The 24,598-nt window shown below is 42.0% G+C and overlaps 1 protein-coding gene across 1 annotated transcript in view; it reads right to left on the minus strand.

Moving 5' to 3' along the window:
- The window catches only part of LOC104297844 (sodium channel protein type 5 subunit alpha), a 222,074-nt gene that overhangs the window by 65,634 nt on the left and 131,842 nt on the right, over nt 1-24,598 (minus strand). Inside the window, exon 18 of the mRNA XM_054171205.1 lies at nt 7,383-7,850. Within this exon, the coding sequence (XP_054027180.1) occupies nt 7,383-7,850 (468 nt within the window). The remainder of the gene's footprint in view (nt 1-7,382; nt 7,851-24,598) is intronic.

Raw genomic sequence — 24,598 nt, forward strand, 5'->3', positions numbered from 1 at the left:
ACCTGAAAACAGATGGAATATAAATACTGTTTGAAAGAGCATTATGGCTGCTGACAATGAAGTGTATTTCCTCCAGTAAAAGGCTGAAATTAATGCACCCTGTCAAATAAACAGATGACTTCATGGAATCTCTGATTTATAGATGTTAGGAATTATGAGGAGCATAAAGACATTGTCAAAACAATTTTATATGAAAGTCTTTATGAAGTGGCATTTTCTTTTCAAGCAATTTTCAATACTTTCAGCTGCACTTATGCCAACCTGGAAAAATTCTACTGACTGTTACAAAGTCATGTCAGATTCAGGAGCAGGTCTGTAATGCACAGAAATTGTACAGTAAAATTTCCACTGCATACAAAGGAAACAGATGTGGGTGCAGATGCAGATGGTGAACTCTGTGTTACCTGAGACATTTCATTCCTTTTTCTGTCCTAGAAACGAAGTATCATAGCTAAAATAAACTTACAGGCTCTGTGCAGAAATTAGTGGTTCAAGTCTTTGACTCAGTGTTATGAGAAAGCTACATCACAATGATCCTAATGATCCTCTCTGACCTCAAAGTTATGAACCTCTTAGTGATAGAAACTTGCAAAACAGGTCATCAGAAACAGTTTAAACTTGTCAAATTGACATAAACTGAGTCCCTAATTCTGAAATAAATATGGAGAAGAAGAGAAAAGAAGTCTGGGGTGTCTAAGGTTTTGATTCAGTTCAGGGCAAAACAGAAACTGCCACTGAATAAAGGCTATTGTGACAACCAGCTCTAGCATTGATGTGTACAGAGGCAGTTGCTCATATAGAGGCTGGAAATCCTATTTTCTTGGGAGATGTATTTGGAGGAGCCTAGACAAGGATATACAAAAGAGGAGAACTGTCAACTGAGAAAAAAATGCAGGGTATGCTCCTGAATAATGAATACTCACTTGGTATGCAAAAATCCAGGCAACGTATGCCCCTTGGGTCCTCTGTGCAGACCCAGACCCAAAATTCTTGGAAATCACAGCAGAACTGCTACTCTGCCTTGGGAATGGTCTAGAAAAAGCACATTGTGCAGGTGGGAAACCCTGAAAGGCAATGAAAGATAATGTCCCCTTTCCACAGCAGTATTTCCTGCCAGGTCATGGAAAGGTGAGCCCTGGCAGGCACATCAGCATCTCTGCTATTAAGGATTTCCAAAGCCAGGAGTAAACCCCAGGCAAGAGGACAGGCCAGCCCTCTACCTGCTTTGCAATTTCAGGATGGCATAAATTGGCCACGGTGGGAGCCGGGACCCTGTCACCCCGCGCTGAAAGGCAACACTCCCATGGTGTGTGTGCCTGGTGTCAAGGAAGAGGTAAGTTGCTGCAAAGCTCCATCCTGGCAGCAGGCAGCCAGCACTTTCCATATGACCCAATTAGCCACTCCGTCGGAACAAATCAATAATGGCATTTTCTGAAGACAAGCAGGCAAGTGCTGCTGGCTCGGCACTGTGCTCCATGTGAAAACACAAAGGTGTTATCTCTGCGGAGAGCAGCATCCATGCCTGGCTTTGTCACTGCAGAGGGGCAGATGTGAGATGTGGCCATGAGCCACTAGCCACCACAGCGTGGATTTGCTTCTCAGTGGCATGCTACAGACAGATCAAGGTAAGTAATTAAATTTCAGAGAGGTGAGAAAGCAGTAACAACCCTGTTGGGCTGACTCAGACAACAAGGAAAGGGCAGAGCCATTTTCTTAGGTGGTACTAATAAAACTGGCTGACTGTAGGAACTCATCGATGCAGAAAAGGGTCTAGACAGCATGCAGAAAGACAGGGACATCACTGGGTCTAGAGTAATAGAAATGAGACAGAGTTCAACAGAATAAGTGCAGGACACTGTACTTTGAGGACTGATTCAGGGACACCCAGCGTTACTCTTCTGATGACCTCTTTAGTCCATTAATTACAGAATTCACCTGAATCACAAAGTGATGTCACCGAGAAAAAGACAAACATCATTCTGGATGACAGCTGTAGTCATCTTGAAGATTAAGCAATACTAAAGCAGGACTTAAGCTTTGGACCTACATATCTAATGTAAATGGTACAAACCCCTCTGATCCAGTGTGAAGGGTCCCTGCCCATGACAGTGGGGATGGAACTGGATGATCCTCAAGGTCGCTTCCAACTCTAACGATTCTATGATTCCATGTCCAAAACATTCAATTTCAGGTAAATTCTGGTAGAGTTCACTGTGTCAGGTGAACTGGACTGTGCACACTGAATTGTCCCATCATCTTTCCCCATAATCTGGTTCTTACTCCTTCAGGAGACTGGAAGGTGATATCACATATGAAAAGATGGTCTTTATAAGTGATTACAAGACATGCTATGGAGGTTCAAGAGAAGAATGTACATAATAATCTAGAAAGCCAAAATGTGGACCCAAAAGAGCCTCCTGAAGATGCAGTCAGCATGTTACTGTGATTCTGTCTTCCTGCAACGACAACCCATAGTTAAAATACACATCTTCAAGGCAGAGAAAAAAATGGAAGGCAGTTATTCTTGTTCTCATGATGAGGCTAAACATATCATCTTGTAGACTGACAGGGTGACACTTCCTCTGCACTATGAGCAGGGCTTAGGTAAAGACACAAGCTAAATGTCACAGTAACCATCATCAACACATGTCACACAGTAAGTTTAAAGTGATCCTTTCTCAGCCTCACTCCTCTTCTGCCAGCCTCACACCTGTACTAGCTTCTACTGCTCAGCTTTTCTTTCTGATCCTTTCACCATATGTGTGGGCTACAGGCATGTGTCTGCTGGCTCTCAAAGCCAGCAGAGCATCTCACTTGCATCTCAGTAATCAAAGGAGATTTAGAAGCTTATCAGGTGGGCTCGTTCCTCCAAAACCCTCTCAATGACACTGCCACAAATTGGTAGCTTTCAGGAAAAGAGCTGCTCCAGTGCAAGCTTTGATAATAGAAATGGCAGCTGAAATCTAAATGTGGACATTTCTGTTACTCAGAGAAAAATGTGGAGTCACAGAAGGGTTTCTCATCACACAAAATTTGTAACTGCTGTGTGCAACACTGTGGGGCCCATTTCTCAGAGTAGTTTCATGACATTATGGGAAGAGCCCAGCATTGGTAGAGGAGCTGTAGGCTGAGCTGATCATCATCCTAAAGTACTCCAGTGGGGTCAACAACTTTGTGGCTCTGCCTCTGACCAGCCACTCTTTGGCCTCTCCATCATGATGGATGAGTCCATATTGATGTGAGTCCATGATGAACAGAATATTGTTCATCATCTTCAGCTGACAGAAAAAGCATAAAGGATGTGTAAGAATTTGTAGGTTTACCTAGCCATGGACTTGAGAGGTCTACATGCAAGTATTCCTTTTTTTTATGAGTTTCCTTTTGGCTTCTTTGTCATGCTTTTGCACCAAAATCTCCATGCATGTAAAGGAAGGCAGGCACTGGCAATGTTGCCAAAGTGCAGCTGAATTCCAGGGAACTTTAAAGGGAAGCAGAGTACATTGTCTTCTCCTGAGCAGTAAATATACATACACATTCTCTTTGTGCATACTAAAATACTTAAATATGCAAAAATATGGATTCTAATTAGAGGAAAGTTAGAATAGATTTGAATGCTTAGCGCATCCTTGGTAGCTCTTGTTTTATTGCTGTAAGATGCCCTCCATGCAAAAATATACTTCACTGTAATTGTGCTGTTCAGTGCAATCATGTAAATTTTGCTCTTGCTTATGTTGTCATTCCTTCATGAATTCTGCTGTGGCCATCCTGGAGGGAAGGATGCAAAGGACCCCCATGGTGTTAGAGCTCACAGGATTAAAGATTCTGGGAGTGAGTGCTGCAGCAAAGAAAGCCAACAGCATGCTGGGATGCAACAACAAGGAGATCACCAGCAGATATAAAGAAGTCATTATCCCACTCTGCTCAGCACTTTTTTGGCCACACTTAGAATATTGCCTTCAGTTTTGGTCCCTGCTGTATACAAAAGATATGGACAGGCTGGAGAGTGTGCAGAGAAAGGCCACAAAGATTATCAAAGGATTGGGAAGCAGTCCTTTGGAGGAAAGGTTGAGACAACTGGGTTTGTTCACTCTTGAGAACTGGAAGCTTAGGAGACCTTATTACCATGTTCCAGTATTTAAAGGGTGGTTACAAAGGAGATGGAGACACCCTTTTTCCAAGGAGTCAGATGGAAAAGGTGAGGGATAGTGGGTACAAGTTATTGCTGGGGATATTCCAATTGGATACAAGAGGAAAAATTTTTCACAGTGAGAACAATTTGCCATTGGAATAATGAGAAGTGGTGGAGTCCCCAACACTGGAGACTTTTAAGATTCAAATGATCAGATGAGGTCCCTTCCAACCTGGTATTCTATGATTCTATAAAGTTTATTTCCCAGAGTCCCACAGGGCTGCCCTTGGTACATGCTGTAATGTCCACAACCCTATATCCAGAGAATTGGGATTTCACACTGACTTCCAGGTGTGACGATTTCTCCTGCAGTCATCTGTGTGTTGATCAAGAGAGGTTTTTTTTGTGAGTCCAGAAATTATACATCTTTGGAATGGGCCCCATTAAAAATGACAGATCTTGAAATCATTTGGAATCTGCTTTCTCATGGCTCTGCTCCTTATGGAAACATTTACAGCTGTGCAAATTTCTTAGGGTTTTACAGGAAAGCAAATGCAAAGCTCATCACACAATCATAATTTCTGCTTCTTCCTATGAGCTTCTTCCTATTTCTGTTTATTTATTATGCCAATGTATTTTGAGTCTCTGAGTTGCAGCCCTCTTGCATGCACACATTTTTCTCCCTAGAAATCCGATTAGTTTTTTTTTGCTGGATATATGAACTTGCTCCTTGTTTGGACCTTTTCATCAATGGAGCCCTCAGGCCTGAAGGCAAAGGTTGCAAACCATTGATCAGGGCTATGCACAGGGGAATAGCAGTGACATGCAGCAGCTGTTTGTCAAAGCCTGGAAAACACTAGTGACAAAGCTAATTAATACATTTTTTCAACTCCATGCCTACTATTTAATGCACACCCTAGCTGTGAACTATTATTATTTCACCACATCCCAAATATCTCGTGGTAATGTGACAAAGCTGCTCTAATGTTTATTGGAAACTCCACTAAAAGCTAGAGGATAAAAACAGTGTTTTGGTTTTGCTTCCTGCTGGGTTTTGCAGTCACCTTTTTCTTTTTCTGGTTTTCCCTGCATCTTCAATGTTTACATTACATAGGATAATGTTTCAATATTATTGAGGCAATTTCAGGAAGTTGTCTTAACATTTTTAAATCAGCTTCTATTCAGACTGTTCCATCTCACTAAAATGCCTGCTCTTCTGCATTGCTTGTCTCCCTCATCATGTAGATCTCATCAAAGGTTTAGTTCCACATTTACCTGCTGTACAGCACAAAATGGCACCCTTTTTACAAGGAGTCAGATGGAAAAGGTGAGGGATAGTGGGTACAAGTTACTCCTGGGGATATGCCAATTGGACACAAGAGGGAAAATTTTTCACAGTGAGAACAATTTGCCATTGGAATAATGAGAAGTGGTGGAGTCCCCAACACTGGAGACTTTTAAGATTCAAATGATCCGATGAGGTCCCTTCCAACCTGGTATTCTATGATTCTATGAAGTTTATTCTATGATTCTTCTTCTAATGCAGACACCAGCACCTACATGGACACATTTTGCAGCTAAATAGAAACCCACATTTCTATGCTTTTAAGATACAATAAGATGTAAAAAAAATCCTGAACTCTGCTTTGCTTGCAGTTGTGAACACCTCTTGTGGAATGTGGAAGAGAGGGAAGCAATGAGCACATGTGTGCATGGACACACACGTATTTCCAGATATCATGGACACTTACATGGAAAGTTTCAGCAAACTTCTGCCTTGCACTGTGAAGGAAAAATCCTGAGAGATTTTAGGATTGTGTCAGATGTAACAGAAAGGTGAGATCATCTTCAAATGCCAAAAAAGAAGGCCAAACCAAACCCAAACCTCCAGAATAAGACATGTTCACACATTATTAAAGACATTTATACCCATCAGTATTTCCAGATTGGTTGATACTAAGACACCCATCTGCTATACTCATATTTTGCTTCTGATGCATACCCTGCTTGTGGGTTTAACTAATACAACACTGAAAACAGAGAAGGGCTTCACAGTAAAACGTAGGTACCATCCATGCCACCCACACTGATCCTCAGGTCACTTCAATAAATGCATTCCTTAAAAAATACAAAAGGTCCCTAAAAGTCTTTACCAAAAAACCTCAGAGTTCCTTTATCTTTTTGTAACCCTGGTGTCTATTTATACAATGGGGCTTGATGATAAATTTGCTGACCCCCTTGCTGGTCATGTCACCAAAGGCATGATCAATGTGTACAACTTGCTGGTGAGCAGATGTGCTAATGCTGAAAAGATTTCTGCAGTGGAGCAGCAGAAACCAACATTTAGCGGACAACTTGTGCCTGCCTGCTGACACAGAGTCCTTTACTGGGGCTTTTTAAGGACAGACCTTCTCTAAGGACAGTTTTGCTTCAAAATGTTCTTCCCTTCAACCAAGAGATTTGGGATCCCTCCTGACAGCTGGATCTGAAACGGGAGCTTTGATCCAGTGCCTGCTGAACTCCACAGGTCTCAGCTGGCATCAGAGGATGCTGGATCAAGGACGGTGGGTCTGGAAAACATTAACTAGACATGGTGTATGTAACCAAGAGATAAAGCTGGTAGAAAGGGGGGGAAGGAGGAAAAGAAAAGTGTTCCTATGAAGTTTTTTCTTCTCTGCTGTGCACAACATCTCAAACCACAAAAAAATTTCAGCCTTTATTACTGAGTACTCTGGGGAAAACGAAAATCTGCTATGTCACACCAAAGAACAGGCAAACAAATATTTTTTCCTGCCTGAATATATAGGATTGCATATCTTCTCTCTTCCTCTGGTGCCTTGTTATATCAGCCTCTACTACTTGACCCTCGACTCTGGCTGCTCAACTCAAACCAAGCCATTGACCATTTTTGCACACTGAGAAAATGCCCTGTTGTAGTCAGATGACCTAAGATTTGTTCTGCAACATTCCCATGATTCAGCTGAAAGGGAAAAAAAAGAACAGTCTCCTGTGTGAGAAAGGGTTTAATTGCTCTTGTTAGAAGAATTAATCTAGGCAAGCAAAAGGAATACAAAGAAAGGGAATGCCTCTTGTTGGAAACTGAATTTTGCTCTTGGATATGTGCCTGTAACTTCTTCTGAAGTTAACAACATATCAAAGGCAGGATTAGGCCATAGGACATTTGCATCATGAGCTATGGATCCAGATCATGGGTGGGAAGAAAGGCCAACTAGAAAACATTTGAGTTGCCTACCTGCTCCATTTCTGTGAAGGTGCTCTGCTCCTCATCTTCCTCCTCAATGTCTGACTCTCCCACAGCAATAGGAACACAAATGGACAGGTCAGGATTGGTCATGAAATCATCATCTGTAATTCCTAGGTGTTTCTCCCCATTTTTATTCATTCCATCCTCGGCGTGGTTCTCTTTGTAATTCTCCATGTCTTTGCCAAGCTCAGCAGTCGTGTGGCTGTTCACGCAGTTGTTAAGGGCACCTGTATTCTGGGCAGCCAGCTTCATCATTGCCTTCTTTTCAGCTGTTGTCTTGGGGTGCCGGAGGACGTGGCAGCAAAAATTCCACGTGGCCTGTTTCACATACTGCAGGCCCCTGTTGATCCGAGCAAAAGCAAGCTGCAGGTTGTTCATCTCCCCATCCTCATCTGGTGCCGAGAGGTTGTCAGCGCTGAAAGAGCTTAGCAGCAAGGCAAGGAACAGGTTGAGCACCTGAAATGAAGAAAGTTAAAGGAAATCAATAACTCCTAAATGTGGAGGATGAATGCTTGGTCTTGGGAGAATGAAAGCTGAGTCTCGTCTCATCTCCTCTGTGCCACTGTAACATCACCAGTGTTCTTGGAACTACCTATAACAACAGGTGGTTTCAGTAGGAAAAGGAGATCTGGAGACATTTAAAACCACATTAATTTGTGGTGCAGAGGTATAGTATGGACAACACCACCAGGTAACATTTCCTTTCGCTCTCCAACCTCCCAAAACACACAGACAAAAACCTCAGAGGCAGATTACAGGATAAACTTTTCATTGAGAGCTACCTAGTGCAAAGATTCTTCTATGTGGTGGTATAATGGATTTTGGGTAATTGCCAGTATTCCACCTTGGAGAAAATCATTGATTACAGCACTAACTCACATCCAGAAAGGTACTGCTTACAAGTAGAAAAAGACAAAAGGAAGAATGTTTTCAGGACTCTTTGGGGTTTTATTTAGTGTGAATATTGTTATTTATATTTCATAGTATATAATACAGAGGAACCTGGATGAGCTCAAGAAGTTTGTGAGGTTCAACAAGACCAAGGGCAAGGTCCTGCACATGGGTCAGGGTAAACCACAGTGTCAATACAAGCTGAGGATGAAGGAATTGAGCACAGCCCTGTGGAGAAGGACTTCAGGGCACTGGTGGATGAAAACCTGGATGTGAGCCAGCAATGTGTGCTCACAACCCAGAAGGCCAACCGTACACCAGGCTGCATCAAGAAGCATGGCCAACAGGTTGAGGACCCTCTGTTCCACCTTGGTGAGATCCCACTTCTGTCTACTTCTGGAGTCCTCAGCACAACAAAGACATGAACCTGTTGGAGCAGGTCCAGGCCACAAAAATGATCAGAGGGCTGGAACACCTCTCCTGTGAAGATGGGCAGAGAGAGTTGGACTTGTTCAGCCTTGAGAAGATTCCAGGGAAACTTCATTGTGGCCTTTCATTATTTAAAATGGGTCTACAGGAAAATCGTGGGCAGTCTTTTTAGCAGGGCCTGTTTCAGTAAGATATAGGGCAATAGTTTAAAAATAAAGGAGGGAAGATTTAGACTACATATCAGGAAGAAATACTTTACACTGAGGGTGGTGAAACTAGAAGAGGTTGCCCAGAGAGGTAGTAGAAGACCCATCCCTGGAAACATTCAAGATCAGTCTGGACAGGGCTCTGAAAAACTTGGTGGAGTTAGATGTTCCTGCCCACTGCAGGAAGGTTGGATTAGATGACCTTTAAAGGTCCCTTCCAACCCAAAACATTTTATGATTCTATGATAATGACATAAATATGTATTGCACTTAAGCCAAAGAGTACATTTGGAAACATTTCCACACATTTGTATGTAATTTTACAGATACTATTGATTTAAATATCCCCTGGGCCATGAAGAAAATCTATTTGAACTGTAAATAAATACCTAAGAGGTCATAGAGTTGTAAAACCTTTTTTCCTTCAGGCAAAAACAAGACATCACAAGCAGGATTAATGCAGTCAAATCTGAGCAGGTTTGGTCCTGGAAATGATGATATTAGTGTAAAAAAACCACCAACAAAACCAACCCTAACAAAACAAAAATATTTGAAGGTTTTCAGAGGTGTATGAGAAGATCCAAAGTGAACTGGAGAGGGTAAGTTGACTTCCTCTTGTTCCTGCAGCTTTAGAACGTCTGTCTTTGTTTGTTACACATTGGGTTGATATATTTGATGATGTAAATATCTTTTTATTTTCTTCCCTCCTTAAAACAATAAAAAAAAAATCCCATAAATAAACCCAACTTCTCCTAGAAGCTTATTCCCAGTAATACATCTTGGAGGCTGATCACCAGTTGCTGTGTATGAAACACTGCACCTGCTCACGGTCTGAGAAGGAATGAATCGCAGCTTTTGTGCTGGACTGACAAGGGCAAGAAGCTGACATTAGAGGTAGATGCCTGGGATCATGGGAACAGGGCAAAGGTGATTCAAACCAGTATCAGTTAAAATATATTTACCCAAAATAAACTAGGACCAAATTGCCTGGTACCAACTCATCCATTGCCCGGACAAGGTGGGTGGGTTCCAGCTCTGTGGCACTGTAAGCAAGCGATCAGTGCTGCAGCACTTCTGCTGTTTTAGTAATAAAATGGACTTTGGGAAGATATTTTCTGTGTGAACTCTTAATACTACCAGAAATTTTGTAAGTCCCCTGGCTTTTGCCTTCCTCATAGTAATTCCAATTGATAAAGTCTGCTAGACCAAAATAAACAGTACAAAAAGGACTTCTATTAAACTGGGCTATGCCAAAGAGTCACAAGCTTTTGCTATCATCCCTCCATGCTGTTCCCTCTTCTCAGAGTATATGAGTTGGAATTTTGAAAACCTGCCCTTAATCACTGCATTTGAAGTGTCCTGTCAGTACTGTTTGTGAAGCACTCTTTGCAATCACTGTGATTATAAATGAAAGCAGTTGGTAGCACAACAGGTGCCCATGTCCATTATGAACTACTGAATAAACTACCGCTGAAGGCAGCACTACCCTGCTCTAAAGTAAAGTGAGATTAAAGCTAATTGTTTCTTAGCTGGTCTGTCATACTGGAGTGTCACTGACAGCTTGTGTGGATCCCCTCTTAAATATTGTGGCTGCCTGGTATAAATCAATTTTTCACTCATCCCACTCAGAGGCATTGCAAGTGATGCTGCCTGATAGGCAGTTGCAAACCAGAATACTGGCTATCAGTGAAAAGAGTCACTGCTAGAATCATTTTAGCCATTTTGAACCAGGTTTGACAGAAAGATGGGGTCTCCCAGATAAACACTTTGCACTAAGTGTTCTGAAAATAAGCATGTGTGTAGAGAGGAGACACTGGCCAGGTCACCAGTGCAGACAGAGCTTGGAACAAGCCATAGGATGTGTCTCCTTCCCAGAGGCAACGTAGGGGCATGGAAACAGCTAAAGGAAGGCAGGAAATAAAGAAATCCAGAATAAACATTTTCTGGACTTCATAGGTTCAATTCAGTTACCTTAACAGAGATATTAACTTTTATTTGAGATGTGTCCTCCTAAACTGCCAGCTATCATCCAACCAGGGCATGAAGTTGGATGATAGCTGGAGGCATCATCCAGCAGGCAAGAGACTGGTGGGAACTGAATCACTCTTCAAGGATGGCAGCTGCCTCCAGACTCAGACACCAAAGCTTGATGGCCTAATGGAGCACCTCAGCCCCATTTCAGTCAATAGAAATGAATTACATAGATGACAGTCCGTGACAAGAAACAGGTGAACATGTTAGGACTGCATGCATCTGCCAATATGACCCCAGCATGTCCAAGTTATCCTGAGGCAACTGGGCAATAGGAGAGACCATTATAGGAGACCTGTGTCTAGTTAGGGGTTGGGGTGGATACCTTACAGTTTCCCCAGTGGTGCTAGACAAAACTGAATGAAGCTCTAGATCTCTGCAGAACGTAGTGGTAGCTCAGACACCTCCATACACTAACACCCCCATGCTGGCAGCCAGATTATCTTATTTGAAGCTGAATTTCATCCTATACTTCATTAATTCTGGTGTTCACAGAATACCTGTTTCAAAAGCCTTGTTTATTTTGGATGTCAAACTGCAGTTACATAAGTTTATCCAGATACACCTGCAGGTGTATATAATAAGTGGCAACATTCTTAGTGTTGTTATTTACCGTGGATTATTAAGGCAATGTTATTTGCTTCCCAGAAATGCAGCTGACATTTTGCACAAAGAGCTATTTGCACTTCATGCTTTTAGCCAAAAATAAATCTCAAATATCATTCCCTCCTTCCTTTGTGAGCAGGTAACCTCAGAGTTCTCTTGCTGGGCATTCAAATAGCATGAACTGCTGTATAAGCACTTTATGTTTACTTACTTCCCCCCCCTACCCCCATTTCACTGTACATTGCATTTTTTTTTTTTCCAGAAAAATACATGCTCAACCCATGACACACCACATTTCCTGTAAAAGGTTACTAATAATATCCAGTCCTCCTGGTTGCTAACGCAGTGCTTTCAGTTTAAGTGAAAGCAAACTAAAGACTAATTCGGTTTTCAAAAAAGCAGCGGCGGATTTGCACGTCCCTACGAATCCTCTCGAAACCCAAATCTGCTTTCCGGTGACACTCAGCAGCCAGACTGTGAAGGCAGGTCACTCCTTTGGTCTTTGAGATTAGGAATAGAATAGAATAGAATAGAATAGAATAGAATAGAATAGAATAGAATAGAACAGAACAGAATAGAATAGAATAGAACAGAACAGAACAGAACAGAATAGAATAGAATAGAATAGAATAGAACAGAACAGAACAGAACAGAACAGAACAGAACAGAATAGAATAGAATAGAATAGAATAGAATAGAACAGAACAGAACAGAACAGAACAGAACAGAACAGAATAGGCCAGACCAGGTTGGAAGAGACCTTCAAGATCATCAAGTCCAACCTATCATCCAACACCACACAATCAACTAAACCATGGCACCAAGCACCCCATCTGGTCTCCTCCTAAACACCTCCAATGATGGTGACTCCACCACCTCCCCAGGAAGCCCATTCCAATGGGCAATCACTCTCTCTGTGTAGAATTTCCTCCTAACATCCAGTCTGAACCTTCCCTGGTGCAGCTTGAGACTGTGTCCTCTTGTTCTGGTGCTGGTTGCCTGGGAAAAGAGACCAGCCCCTGTCTGTCTACAGCCTCCCTTCAGGTAGTTGTAGACAGCAATAAGGTTTGTCCTGAGCCTCCTCTTCTCCAGGCTAAGCAACCCCAGCTCCCTCAGCCTCTCCAAACCCCTTGTGCTCCAAAACCCTCTCCAGCTTTGTTGCCCTTCTCTGGACATATTCCAGCAAGTCAACATCTTTGCTGCAGTCACAGAAACTCCAACTCCTCCAGCACAATGATGTTCAGCATTTACCTAATGACAATACAGTAGCTTTCATAGGCTTTTCTACCTTTAATGCTTTTCCAAAGCTAGTGATTCCAGTCACACAATCAGTTCATCCAGACTCACATCAGGTGCCTCCCTGAGGACCCTTCCCACAAGGGTAAAGGTGTACTGTCCTCACGTCTGCAGAAGGTGGAGGATAGGAAACATGGTTGAGGGCAGCTACAAGGGACCTACATCACCTGAGGGTGCTTCCCTGTCGAGGAGGAATCTCCTAGGAACCAGAGAAGCAGTTTCTTTTCTATAACTACAAGGTCCAGAGCAGAATTCATACCCCGTTAGAGAATTCTGTCAAGCAAGAAAGCAAGCAGTTAAAACAAGCTGTATCCTTGTGGCAGAACATTGTAGCTGCTGTCACTCAGGTGCATAGAAAGGCCCACACAGGTACCTGCCAGGATCATTAACTGTTCCTCTAACACTCTTTTTTTGTGTGGATAAAACAGGATGCATACACTCACTTCTCTAGCAGTGTCTGTTAGAAAGAAACCAGCAAGAAGCTCTTCAGATATTCTCTGAGCATTGGAAGAAACTGATTTTCTTCCTTCATGTTTCTTTTCCTATGGCAGTGGACATATGCACTGTTTCTTGGCTAGTACAGATGGGAAAGATGCAGTTTTCTCTTTGGAGCCCTAGATGAAATCTAGCAAACCTAATATACCATGTACCAGTTATTTTATGTTGTTTACTGTAGCAAAATTCATGAAGCTGCAAAAAACTCTGCTCATAAAGGGGCTTTCACTGTGTCAAGGAAGTGTGAGATCTAAATTTAAGACAGAGAAATGCATAATAGGTCAGCTAGTCCATCTCCCTACTATTGGAGGATTATTTCTTTCCTTGGAAATATATTTTCCAATCCTTTGTACAACATTTTCATCCCAGGGCAAAGTTTACTGAGAGAGTACTCCTGCAAAAAAGCAATTTACATGATCAGTTATTTTCTATATTCCCTTTTCTATTATTTCAGCTATTTGTGCTTGGATAAGAGGCTTATATCCTCCCAGCCCAGTTTCTCTTTATCCTGTGGTCAATCTCATAATCCCATTCTTGTGATATCTTAGTTTCTCACTGTCAAAATGATCATGATACCACAAGTATGGCATGAGGTCCTTGTGGCCAGGGACAGGTGGGAGTGAACATGGATTGATCTCCATGTTTCTAGCCTGAGATCAGCTAGGAAAATATGGATGTGGATTTCCTGCCTTGAAGTCATATAGCTGCCCAAGTGGACTCTGTTTGATCCTGCAAGACAGGCTAGCAGCTGCAGATGAGATGTTTGTGGGGCATTATAGTACCAGTTCAATGCAGAGGGATTTTTGTCTTATCAACTCATGTTAATCTGTTTGATAAAGTAACTGATTTGTCTGTTTAAATATAATGACATTTAATAAAACAATGCACAAGATTCACCTTATTTCACATGTAAAATCCCTGAAGTAGTTTATGATGGTAATGACAGTAGATGTTCTCTACTGGAAAGAAAAAATTTGAAGTAATATAGTAGGAATAATTCTCTCACATGCAAATACAAAGGTGGTGGAAAGTTCAGTGATTTCTCATGCATAATTTCCATTTTCCCTCAGAAAGAAGAGAACAAGGTCTGTTTTATCCCCAAGCTAACATGTTTGTTTCTCTTTATAGACAGGCTAGATCCAGTCTGGATCTGGCTTTAGCCAAAAGTGTCCCCTCCTAGAACTGAAGGCTGCAGAGGTGAGATAAAATGGAACAGGATGCCCAAAGAGGTAGTAGAAGCCCCATTCCTGGAAACATTCCAGTTCAGGTTGGATGGGGTTCTGAACATCTTAACCTAGTAGATGTCCCTGCTCCCTGCAGGGGGGTTGGATTAGATGACTTTTAAAGGTCCCTTTCAACCCAAACCATTGTATGATTCTGTGAAATGAAGGAGTCAAAGTGCCTTTTCTCTCCATTGACTGTGAACAATAACTATGGTGGCTAATACAGCTCTATCTGTCTGCTACCTGCTAACTGGTGAGGTGAATGTTCTCCCCCAAGCCATTTGTGCTATTTACCATAAGGCTAGGAGTCTTGCTGACTGTTGCCCACTTGGAATATTGACATGATGTTTCCCCCCAGTTTCAGTGGTCTCTTGAGCAGCCTGTTGTACAGAGCAGAGAAGTGATGGAGGCTGTTGTGCTCAACCACGTTGGATGGTGTGTGCATGGTCACCCTGTTTCTCACTTCAGAGTTTAAAGGTGTATGCATAATTAATGGGGCAGATTCTGCTCTGCTGTTCTCACCACTTTAAACAGGAGTAAATCTCCTTGAGTAATGGAAGGGTAGATTAAGCTCATTAGTTACACCTCACAGCACCTTTGTGTCGCCTAAGAATGTTTTGAGGTCATTTTAAGCTCCCATTTACCCCTCCCTGTTTTCTGTGGAGCTATAAAGCTGCACTGGCACTGGGGGATGTCAGACTTGGCATGGGTACACCCTACTGAGGGGGTGCAGTCAAAGGGCACCGTGTCAGCATTGTTCTTGCTGCCAGTCTTACACACTGGACCACACAATGAAAATGCCTCTTCAGAGAGGGAGGCTGAACTGGGAGGGGAGGTTGGTGCCTCCTCAGCTCCTGTCCTGCAAAGACCAGCCACTAGCCACCGCCTCCTCAGCCTCTGCAGCACCCCAAAAGCATGCAGAAGGAGAAGCCTATGTCCTGCTCACTCTGAAACACAGACCTGAGACTGTGACACCGCCACAACCTGGTAGATCACTCACATTGCCAAGTCTTACTCATTTGTTATCCACATGCACACAAACTGTACTGTTTCAAGTGCTGGTCAAAAACTACTGAAATAAAATTTTATTTTTCTTTATTTGTTCTTTTTTTTTTTTTTTCAGTAGTTTCTGAAAGTAAGGCCCTCAGAAGTATCAAAACCTGAGTCTTTGGAAAACAAGTGCTTCCTCACCTGAAAATCTTAGTCTTCAAGCCCTGTACGAAAGAGGAGGGTGGGGTGGTGAGTGCAGGCACATAAATTCTTTCCATTACTAAAGCCCCAGCATAAAACCAAACATGTTCCTGCAGGTTTTTCATCAGATATCAAAAACAACACTAATTCACCAGCGTAGCAAGAGCTCTATCAGAGCTGCTGTGGACTTCTCAAACAACTGTCTAGACAGACAGAACGTGCTTTCAGACAAGTCCAGTTGCAAACCTCTCCCAGCAATACAGCTGTAGTCACAATGCTAAAGGCTCAACATATCCTAAAAGCATTAGGGAAACTATGGAAAGTTTATTGATTACAAGCCAGGAGACAATTACCTTTGTGCTAAGTCAACAAAAGTGTTTAGCTGTCATGGTGATGAGGATGTCAAGACAATTAGAGAGGAAGATGGACTGCACAGGCTTGGACTGACTCTACACACTTGAGAGCCTTTGCTATTGCTGCTCCCTGAAGGAGTGATGACAGGTGAGACATCTGCATCATCCCTGGAGTATTCTCACCACTTGTATGCAAACACCATCTCATCAGCTTCTCTATGAATTTGTTTATACAGTGACTAGACACAATTAACAAAACACCCTAATTTCTGAAGTTTTACCTGGAGAACACACCAGCCCTAACACTGCATGGCTTAGCTCATCTGGAAGAGAGCTCCCAGTCAATGCAGAGTGGGATCCCTTGAGACATCCCTTTAAAATTCAAATCCTAGATTGCTCCTGTGAGGGGGACACCCACTTGTGACCAAAGATTGTGCTAAGTTTTGCACTGGCCACTGTGTCTCTTAGGTTGCCAAGACTGGAGATCAAGAGAAAGAGGTACTTCCTATTCACACTTGGCAGAAAATATTGGGAAAGGTAAGCCATAGAGAAACAAAATGATAAAAAAATAATATCCTGGAAACAGAAAAACAGTGAAAGAAACCTACTGATAATGGCTGCAGTAAGTAATGACTTCCCTCCAGCCAATACACTACACCAAAGCAAAATCAATGAGGGGAAGCCTAGAGACTTGAAAGTTAAAACAATGAGCAAGAAACAATTAATATCAGCTTTCTCCCTCCCTCCCTTCCTCCCCCCCCCCCCCCCCCCTTTTTTTTTTTTGTTAACAGGGAAGGGATGAATAATTCCTTTTAAAATGTCACTTTCTAAGCCATTTCCCAGGTTTGATATTGTAATTTGGGTTCCATCAAGGAATCACACTTTCCTATTAAGTGCAGTGTGAAAAGGTTACCTATTTAGTCAATTTGGGAGGTTTAAGAAGGTTCTGGTTTTTTGGGGTTTTTTTGCATTTTGCAAGTGCAGACTCCAGGGAGGACAGAACAGAGTGAGAGAGCTGTCTGACAGCCAGGAGGGCTTCTTTCACAACAGCTACAAAATAGATTTCTACTAGAAATCTCGCACAGTATGAAACCTTCTGCCTTCACATGGCTGGGCTTGCAGCTTTCACAGACCTCTGCTGGAGAATACCAACGAGACAAAAGCCACACAAAACCTTACATTTCATTAAAGAAACAGAGCAGGAGGGTTAACCAGCAGTGGTACCAGTTACATTTCTGAAATGAGAGCCACTTACATCTGCAAGGCAGGAGGTGCTGCCACGCACATGTCAGAGCTGTTCTAAAAAGTGACCCATTTCCTCTGCCATCTACCTCTACCTCCTGGTGCCCATAGCGTTCCAAGTCAGCAGCCTGTTCTCTTTACTCTCTGGCTTAGCTGTGACTACTTCTGTAGGTTTCTAACTGCTTCCTCAGCCCCAGGGAAATATCCTTGTTCTTTTGCAGGAAAGGTTATGAGGTGGATGCCCTTTCTTCCTGCAGTATATGTCTATAGGAGCTGTGTTTTGCAGGGAGGCATCACTGGAAAATGAGAAAAGCACTTAGTAGAGGACTGGTTACCAGCATCCTTCAAATCAACTCTATACTCAACCACATGATCAAAGCAAACTCCTCTTTACAGGCATGGTGACCTTGTCTTTGACAGAATTCTTCTAACAGAGAATCCAAGGGTATTTTGCTGATGTAGAAACTGGAAAATTACTTCAGTAATTGTATTCAACTGGGGTTCCTTGAAATCTTCTTTAGTATAACACAGACATAAAAGTGGGGAAACAAATGAGAATGTTGGTGGTGTAATGTGGAAACCGAATTGTTCCTAGATACCTTGGGGGTCCATGACCTTAACACACCACAGTGTAAGTTGTCCAGAAGAGAGAGCATTTTTAGGAGTTTATGTGCACTGCTGGTCTGCTAAACAGAAGAAAGGAAATGAGAGATAGGCAGCTAGTCCACTTTATGATCTAAAAATTGTATCTGCAGTAGTAAACAGAGACAAGACAAGACCTGTTCTTCATCCCTGAGGGTAGGCAGCTGACCTCTGTTTCTTGCTCTTCCTCCAGGCAGGATTTCTTTGTGGTTTCTGTTTCCAGCCAGGGCTAAGCCCAGAATGCCCAGGCACTGGCTGGGACAGGGTGGCCCTGGAATGTGATAACCCAGAAGAGGAACACTCATTGTGTTCATGTCCTTGCCAATTCATAGATCCAGCCACCTTCCTGTGTTATCTACACAGAGAGAGACTTTAGCAGGCATTTTGCCCTTGATGAACCTCCTAGAAATGGGATGCCATATCTAAATGTGTGAGGAGGAGAAAGGACACAGAAACACTACTGAAAGAATTACACATATAAAAGGAGTTTGCAGCAGAGGAAGCATGAGAGCTCTCTGAGTTCTCTAGTTGCAACAAATGAGAATCCAAGAGGAGGGCCAGAAAGAGAAGGGAACTGGTGAAGGGGAGGAAGCAGCAACAGAAGGGAAGTAGGACAAACTGAGAGTAGAGCTGCTTGAAAAATATCCATCCTCAAAGAAAAGATCTAAGTGTCTCTTTTCATTGCCATGAAAATTCAGCATGAAGAATATCAAGTATTCCTCAATACAAACCCTAAGATCACTGAATATGGGCTTTGACAAGAAAATGTCACTATGAGACAGAGAAAGCAGAGCCTCTGTACAAAGATTGGCTTCTTAAAAAACAACAACAACAAAAAAACCAACCAACCTCTTTTGCATTAAAATCCTGACAAGAATTTTAAATAGGACTGAGACTTGGAACTCGCTTGTGCACCGGGAAGGGTGAAGTGGAGATACGTGAGGAGATGAGTTTGTAGAAGATATCATGAAAGGCAGAAAGCCAAAGCAAAGTTGAAAGAGGAGCAGGTCAACATCTGTTGGAGATTCTCCTCCTCAAATGTGGGCCAGTGGTTTTACTGGATTTAGAAGAGTTTGAGTGGGCCAAGCTGACTTTCAGGATCCAGAGGAAAAGTGGGCTGGTAGCAGGAGACCAAAGGCAGGACATATTTGACGGAAGAAACTTCTTACTAGATAGTAAGACCCAAAAGGCCCTGTGCACTACATTTAATTTCCAAATGTATCCTTTGGCATATTGTCTCAGGAAACCACACACCATGTTGCCACATATGTGGTGAAGAAATGCAGATATGAATATGCACTGTACATGGAAAAGGTAAATCTGAGTTGCTTAAACATCATACACCTCTATAGAAAGTTAAGCTTGTCATGACTAGCTGAGTTTCCCCCCCATGTATCCCTTTTAACAAGCTATTTCTAGAGGCAACTGTTAGAATGAACTGCTCATTGCTTAGTTGTGATGGGGAAAATTCACCTTTTTAACTGACATGTTTAGGGTTTTTTTTAAACAAAAGTATAAGATGTTTAGGAGCAACAAACAATGTATTAAATTTGTGCCACCTGGTCTATTTTAACATTAAAACCTTGCCCTTCCCTCAGCACACACTAGGAAGAGTTCTGTTGTCATTACCCTTTCAACGACATCCAGGGACAACTCATACAGTGACATTAATGAAGAGAGACACATTTAGTTGTACCTACCTTTGCACACTCTTGTCCAACTAAATTTGACCAAATGTCTTCTAGACTTTTAATAAGGCACCCAGCTATTGGCAAGAACTTAGCCACTGACAAAACTCTGCTTACACTGTTAACCAAAGAGAGACGTAGGATAAAAAGTAGTATTTTACCCTACTGATTCCTGAAAACTCAGCTCCTCTTCAATCCCCAGACTCCAAATCTTGACAGCCAAACCTCAGCAAACAACTGACTAGCATCACCTCCACAAATGAACTATGTATTTGGACATAGATGTGGTGGATCCTATTAAAAATAACCCATCTTGCCAGCAGTTCATGTAGCGGAGTCAATGCTTAAGTAATAATTGTGGAGAAGTCTCTCTGACTTGGAAACACAGTTAGAACAAAAGCCATAAAGATGGTTTCCAAGGGGCAGGCTGATGGAACTAATGTATTAGCATTCCTCCTCCTCCATATTACCAAGCTGCCTTACACCTATAAAGGTTAATGGGAGATAGCTTCATGTTCCCTCATATACATACCTATGGGAGGGCACTAGTGTTATTACTAGATTTGATTCCTCTCTGATGAATCCCAGTGAATCATTTATAATCAAGAAGCAATAGTTAGGATTCTAGTGATGAAAATCTGCACCAAATGCCCCTATCTATCACAGCCCACCAATGAATCTGGTTTGGATTATTTACTTGGGGAATTGGTAATTGAATTAATTCCTTATGAAGAGTCCAGTTTTTGCTTCAGCCTCCTTTGAACTGCATTAGGAGCAAAATCTTGCTCCTGTTCTGTACACCAACTTTTATTAGAATGTTGGCTATTTGTATTTAATGGGATCTACCTTTCTATGGAGGGATGTTGCTGGGAAAAAATGGGCATATTTTAGTACATATTCAATATGAACACCATATAATACCTTGAAAACAGGAACTGAACACACCTGTCCCCTAATATAAGATGTGCTTAGATTTAGACACCAAGTGCCAAGACTCAACTCTTCAGAAGAAACAACTGAGCCTGTGGCAGGACATAGAAACTCATAAATCTAGAGTGACAGAAGGAAGCAGATTACTTTTCAGGAGTAGATTTTCAGAGTAGTTTCTCCCCCCATCTATTCTCAGATGCATTTCCCTCACATTTCTTGGACAAAGCAGCCCTATACCTCCCAGCTTTGAATGGACTCAGCTTAATCTACCATTCAATGGCATTTTGGAAGACCAACAGTCTTTGATGGTCCATCACAAATATCCTAAGGTTAATTTCCCCAGACTTTTTAGCACCATCTTCAGGTGTTACACATGAATGTGGGATGTATCTACTCAATAAAACAAGTTATACTTATATGGACACTAATAAATCATACAATTGCTAAAGCCTGGAGTTGTAGGCACAATGTTTGTCTTTAAAATAACCCCTATGAGGATGCAAGCTTTCCATCTCCGCTAGGATTCATCAGAAGCAACGGGACTGATTGATGGCTGGTGTCAGAATTTATCTCTTTGATTCATTGTATCATGAATCACTGTTGGATCTTTTACTATTCTTGAGAATGTTTAATACTTAAGTAGAAATAGCTGGATGTTTGCTCAATAGCTGCTTCCCAGACACTGCTCAAGAAAAGATGGATAACGGGGAACAGCAAAAATTGCTTTGGGACATGTGGACTATACATGTAGCTGGCATTAGAAGTATGAAGGCAGAAGCTAGGACACGTGCTGGGGTTTAGCTACTTTCCTCTGAGGTTTGAACTCTCCAGTATGACACTACATGTACCTGCTGCCAGCTATAAGCATACATCAATAGAAGTAAAAATGATGGTAACTTGCTGACAGTTGTTTTCAGTTTATTTTTGTTGTGTCCCCAAATATGGTTATTGCTGTGTTCTGGGCTGCTATTCTGCAAAGCTGCATGTGACTCCAGCATGAAAATTTGTCTCACTTATATAAGTGTCCAAGCTGATGAGACAGACTCAAATGACACTTATATTTCTTGCTAATAATCATTTGGGCTTCCTAGCTTCTTCTGGATTCTCTAACGCTCCAGCCTCCATCTCCAGTATTCCCCTCATTCTCGTTATGGCTCCTGCAGCTTCCTGATGAGTCTTCCTCCTCTAAAGCACTCCACACACACTCCACTTCCTGCTTTGCAGATTTTGTGTGCCCTGATGCTGACTGTTACTGACATGCCTATTCTCGCCTGTTTGTCTAGTGGCCTTCTCAACTGATTTAACCAAAACACAAATGCATGTCTACAGCATGTTGAAAGCTGCTGAAAGAGCAGATAAGGGGAACAGCAGCATCCAGGACAGAAACACAGGCATGCAGAGGGAAGGCAGCACACATGCAAAACTTGAGACATCCTGAACATCTGTTTTGATTCTCCTGTGGACACTCCTTTCATTGCAAAACACTGCTCTTCCCCAGCTTTATACAGTTGCATCTTCCCCAGCTTTATATAGTTGCATCTTCCCCAGCTTTATATGGCTGTATCTTACTCCTTCTTCCTTACACTGTAAAAGAAGAGGAACCAGTGGGCCCCAAGGAGAGTATCTGCTTGATGGCAGAAGTACAAGTTACAATATGGGAGGACTCAGACCTCTCCTGGGGCTTTAAAGTTAAAAAATGAAACCTAAAATATTTTAACTTGGGTTTTTAATACCTTTTTCCCAAAGTTGCTTTATATCCAGACAGCAAATCTAACCTAGTGTTTTCAATTACAAGCCACAAGATATTTTAAAACTCCACTTAATTTATATTAATCATCAGATGCAATACAAATACTACATTTCCCTCCAAGGATATTAACCTCTATTCACAAAGTGGATGTCTTCAGTGGCCTCCATGAATAAGAGCGTGTTTGTCATTAAATGCAAAAAATAATTACTTGATTCAGGGCAGCAAATCTCATTTCAGCTCTTGAGTTGTACATTTCTCTAGGGACAGACAGTAAAAACCCATGAAAATGGGGCCTGGTAGTTCTAGATTTGCACATAATTTGAAAAGAAAATAAGGAGAGAGCTGCAAAAGTGCAATCATATGTCATCACTGTTCCATTTTCATTCATTTATTGGCACAAGAACTCTTAATGAATGAGGTTTCATTCCTTTGGGGGTAAAAAAAATCCTTAACCACCTTGTAAAAGTTCTGTGGTCTTGGACCCCCCTGGTGTAATGCTTCATGTCTCTTAAAGTGTCAGAGTCTTGATGTAGCCTCCCTCTGTGACAGTTCCATCATGTCAGGCAGAAATACAAGTCTCATATGAAGACCTTCTTTGCCTATCTTAATATGCTTTGGCTGTCTGAGCTCTTGAAATGTAAAATTGTAAGCCACTTCTACTTAGGCCTGTTAGAAGCCTAGCTATTTTGCTATTACTTGTGATTTTACCACAAGGGACAGCCATAGTTTTCTATAGGCACTCCATTTAAACAAAGAGAAAATCTGACACATCACCATAAACCTCTTTCAAGCCTGGCTGTGATCTGCTAAGAAATTTGCAGTGATGGAGAGGTATCAGTATTGGGTGAGACAGGACTTTCTGGCTACTTCCACACTAATAAATTAAATGTTCCCAGGAACATTTTTTGGCACTGAAGATAAATGCAAAAGATCATGTTGCTCCATATGATAAAACAACTTCTTACCCTGCACTGACCACAGACTTCCAGCTGGGAATAGTCCCTTGCTTGTGACACTCGTGCACAGTCAGCCAGATGATGGATGCCCACAGGGCTGTCTACCAGTTCTCCTACAAAAGTGGCCACACACACTCCACTGTTATGTTCCTTACAGAGATTGTGGTGATCATGAAGTAATATTCAGTAATTAATTCTAGGAAGAGGTTTTATACAGAAATAATGATTTGTACTCCTTTGTTTTGAAATGAGCAGCATTCTATCACTCAAACTGTTCTCCCATGCCTAGCTCTGCACTTCCCTCATCAATTTCATATTCCCATACAATGCTTTTCCCAGTAGTACTTAATCTTTGTTAACCATCAGTCAGTAATGGGGTATACTGCATACCCAGTATTGCATATCGCTGCACAACAGCATTCATACTGTCTCCTCTCTAATTACCTCTCCTGATATGTATTAGAATCTCATTTACTTTCTTAATGGGTGCAATGTATTTGTACATTGGTACATCATACTGGCTCAGTCAGCCAGAGTGATATGTACAGGAGGGTATCTACAGCTGAGTTTGCCTCCCAAGACTTCAGGGACAGAAGCAGGTACTTTCAGGGTCTGTTTAATCTGATGTATTTTAGATGTCTTTTGGGGTAAGATATTTTATGATTTCACAGACTCCATTAGCCAGATCTGACTAGATGCCCACAGTGACTGATATGTATACTTTTATTATCCTCTCAAACCCTCTCTGTCGGTAAGCCAATTGGTCATAACATAAATTCTTAAACAGGGCTGAGTGCATGACCTTAAACTTTGTATTTCATAATTCCACGCATCACACATTAATTCAATGATAATGGTTATGTAATTCTTCCTATAGGACAGCCTGAAACTGGTGGTGCTTCCTGTCTTTGTGTTCTCAGAAAGTGTCATTAATAATTTTCTGAGGGAATAGCATTTCCATGGACAGTAGACCAAAAAAATCCCCCGAAATTAAACAAGCTTAGGATTGATCCTAAAAGAGCACTTTCTGCCTTAGAGTTCACCTTTCAGGAAAATTCTGAAGGTAAGACTTCCCTGGTTACAGACTTTACATCTTGGCATGCTTGTGACTCCAGGAAGGGAAAGTCCATCATGGAAATGCGGCAGTGAATTAGCAACTTGTAGTGGACTGGAGAATGGTGGTGGATGGAAGTACTAGGGGATGTAAATCAGGCAGAGGTGAGACAACAGCAGTCCAGAAACTCAGTTCTGCAGGTGAGTTAATGTACTGCAGCT

This window comes from Dryobates pubescens, chromosome 21 (genome assembly GCF_014839835.1).
Source record: "Dryobates pubescens isolate bDryPub1 chromosome 21, bDryPub1.pri, whole genome shotgun sequence".
Taxonomy (NCBI): domain Eukaryota; kingdom Metazoa; phylum Chordata; class Aves; order Piciformes; family Picidae; genus Dryobates; species Dryobates pubescens.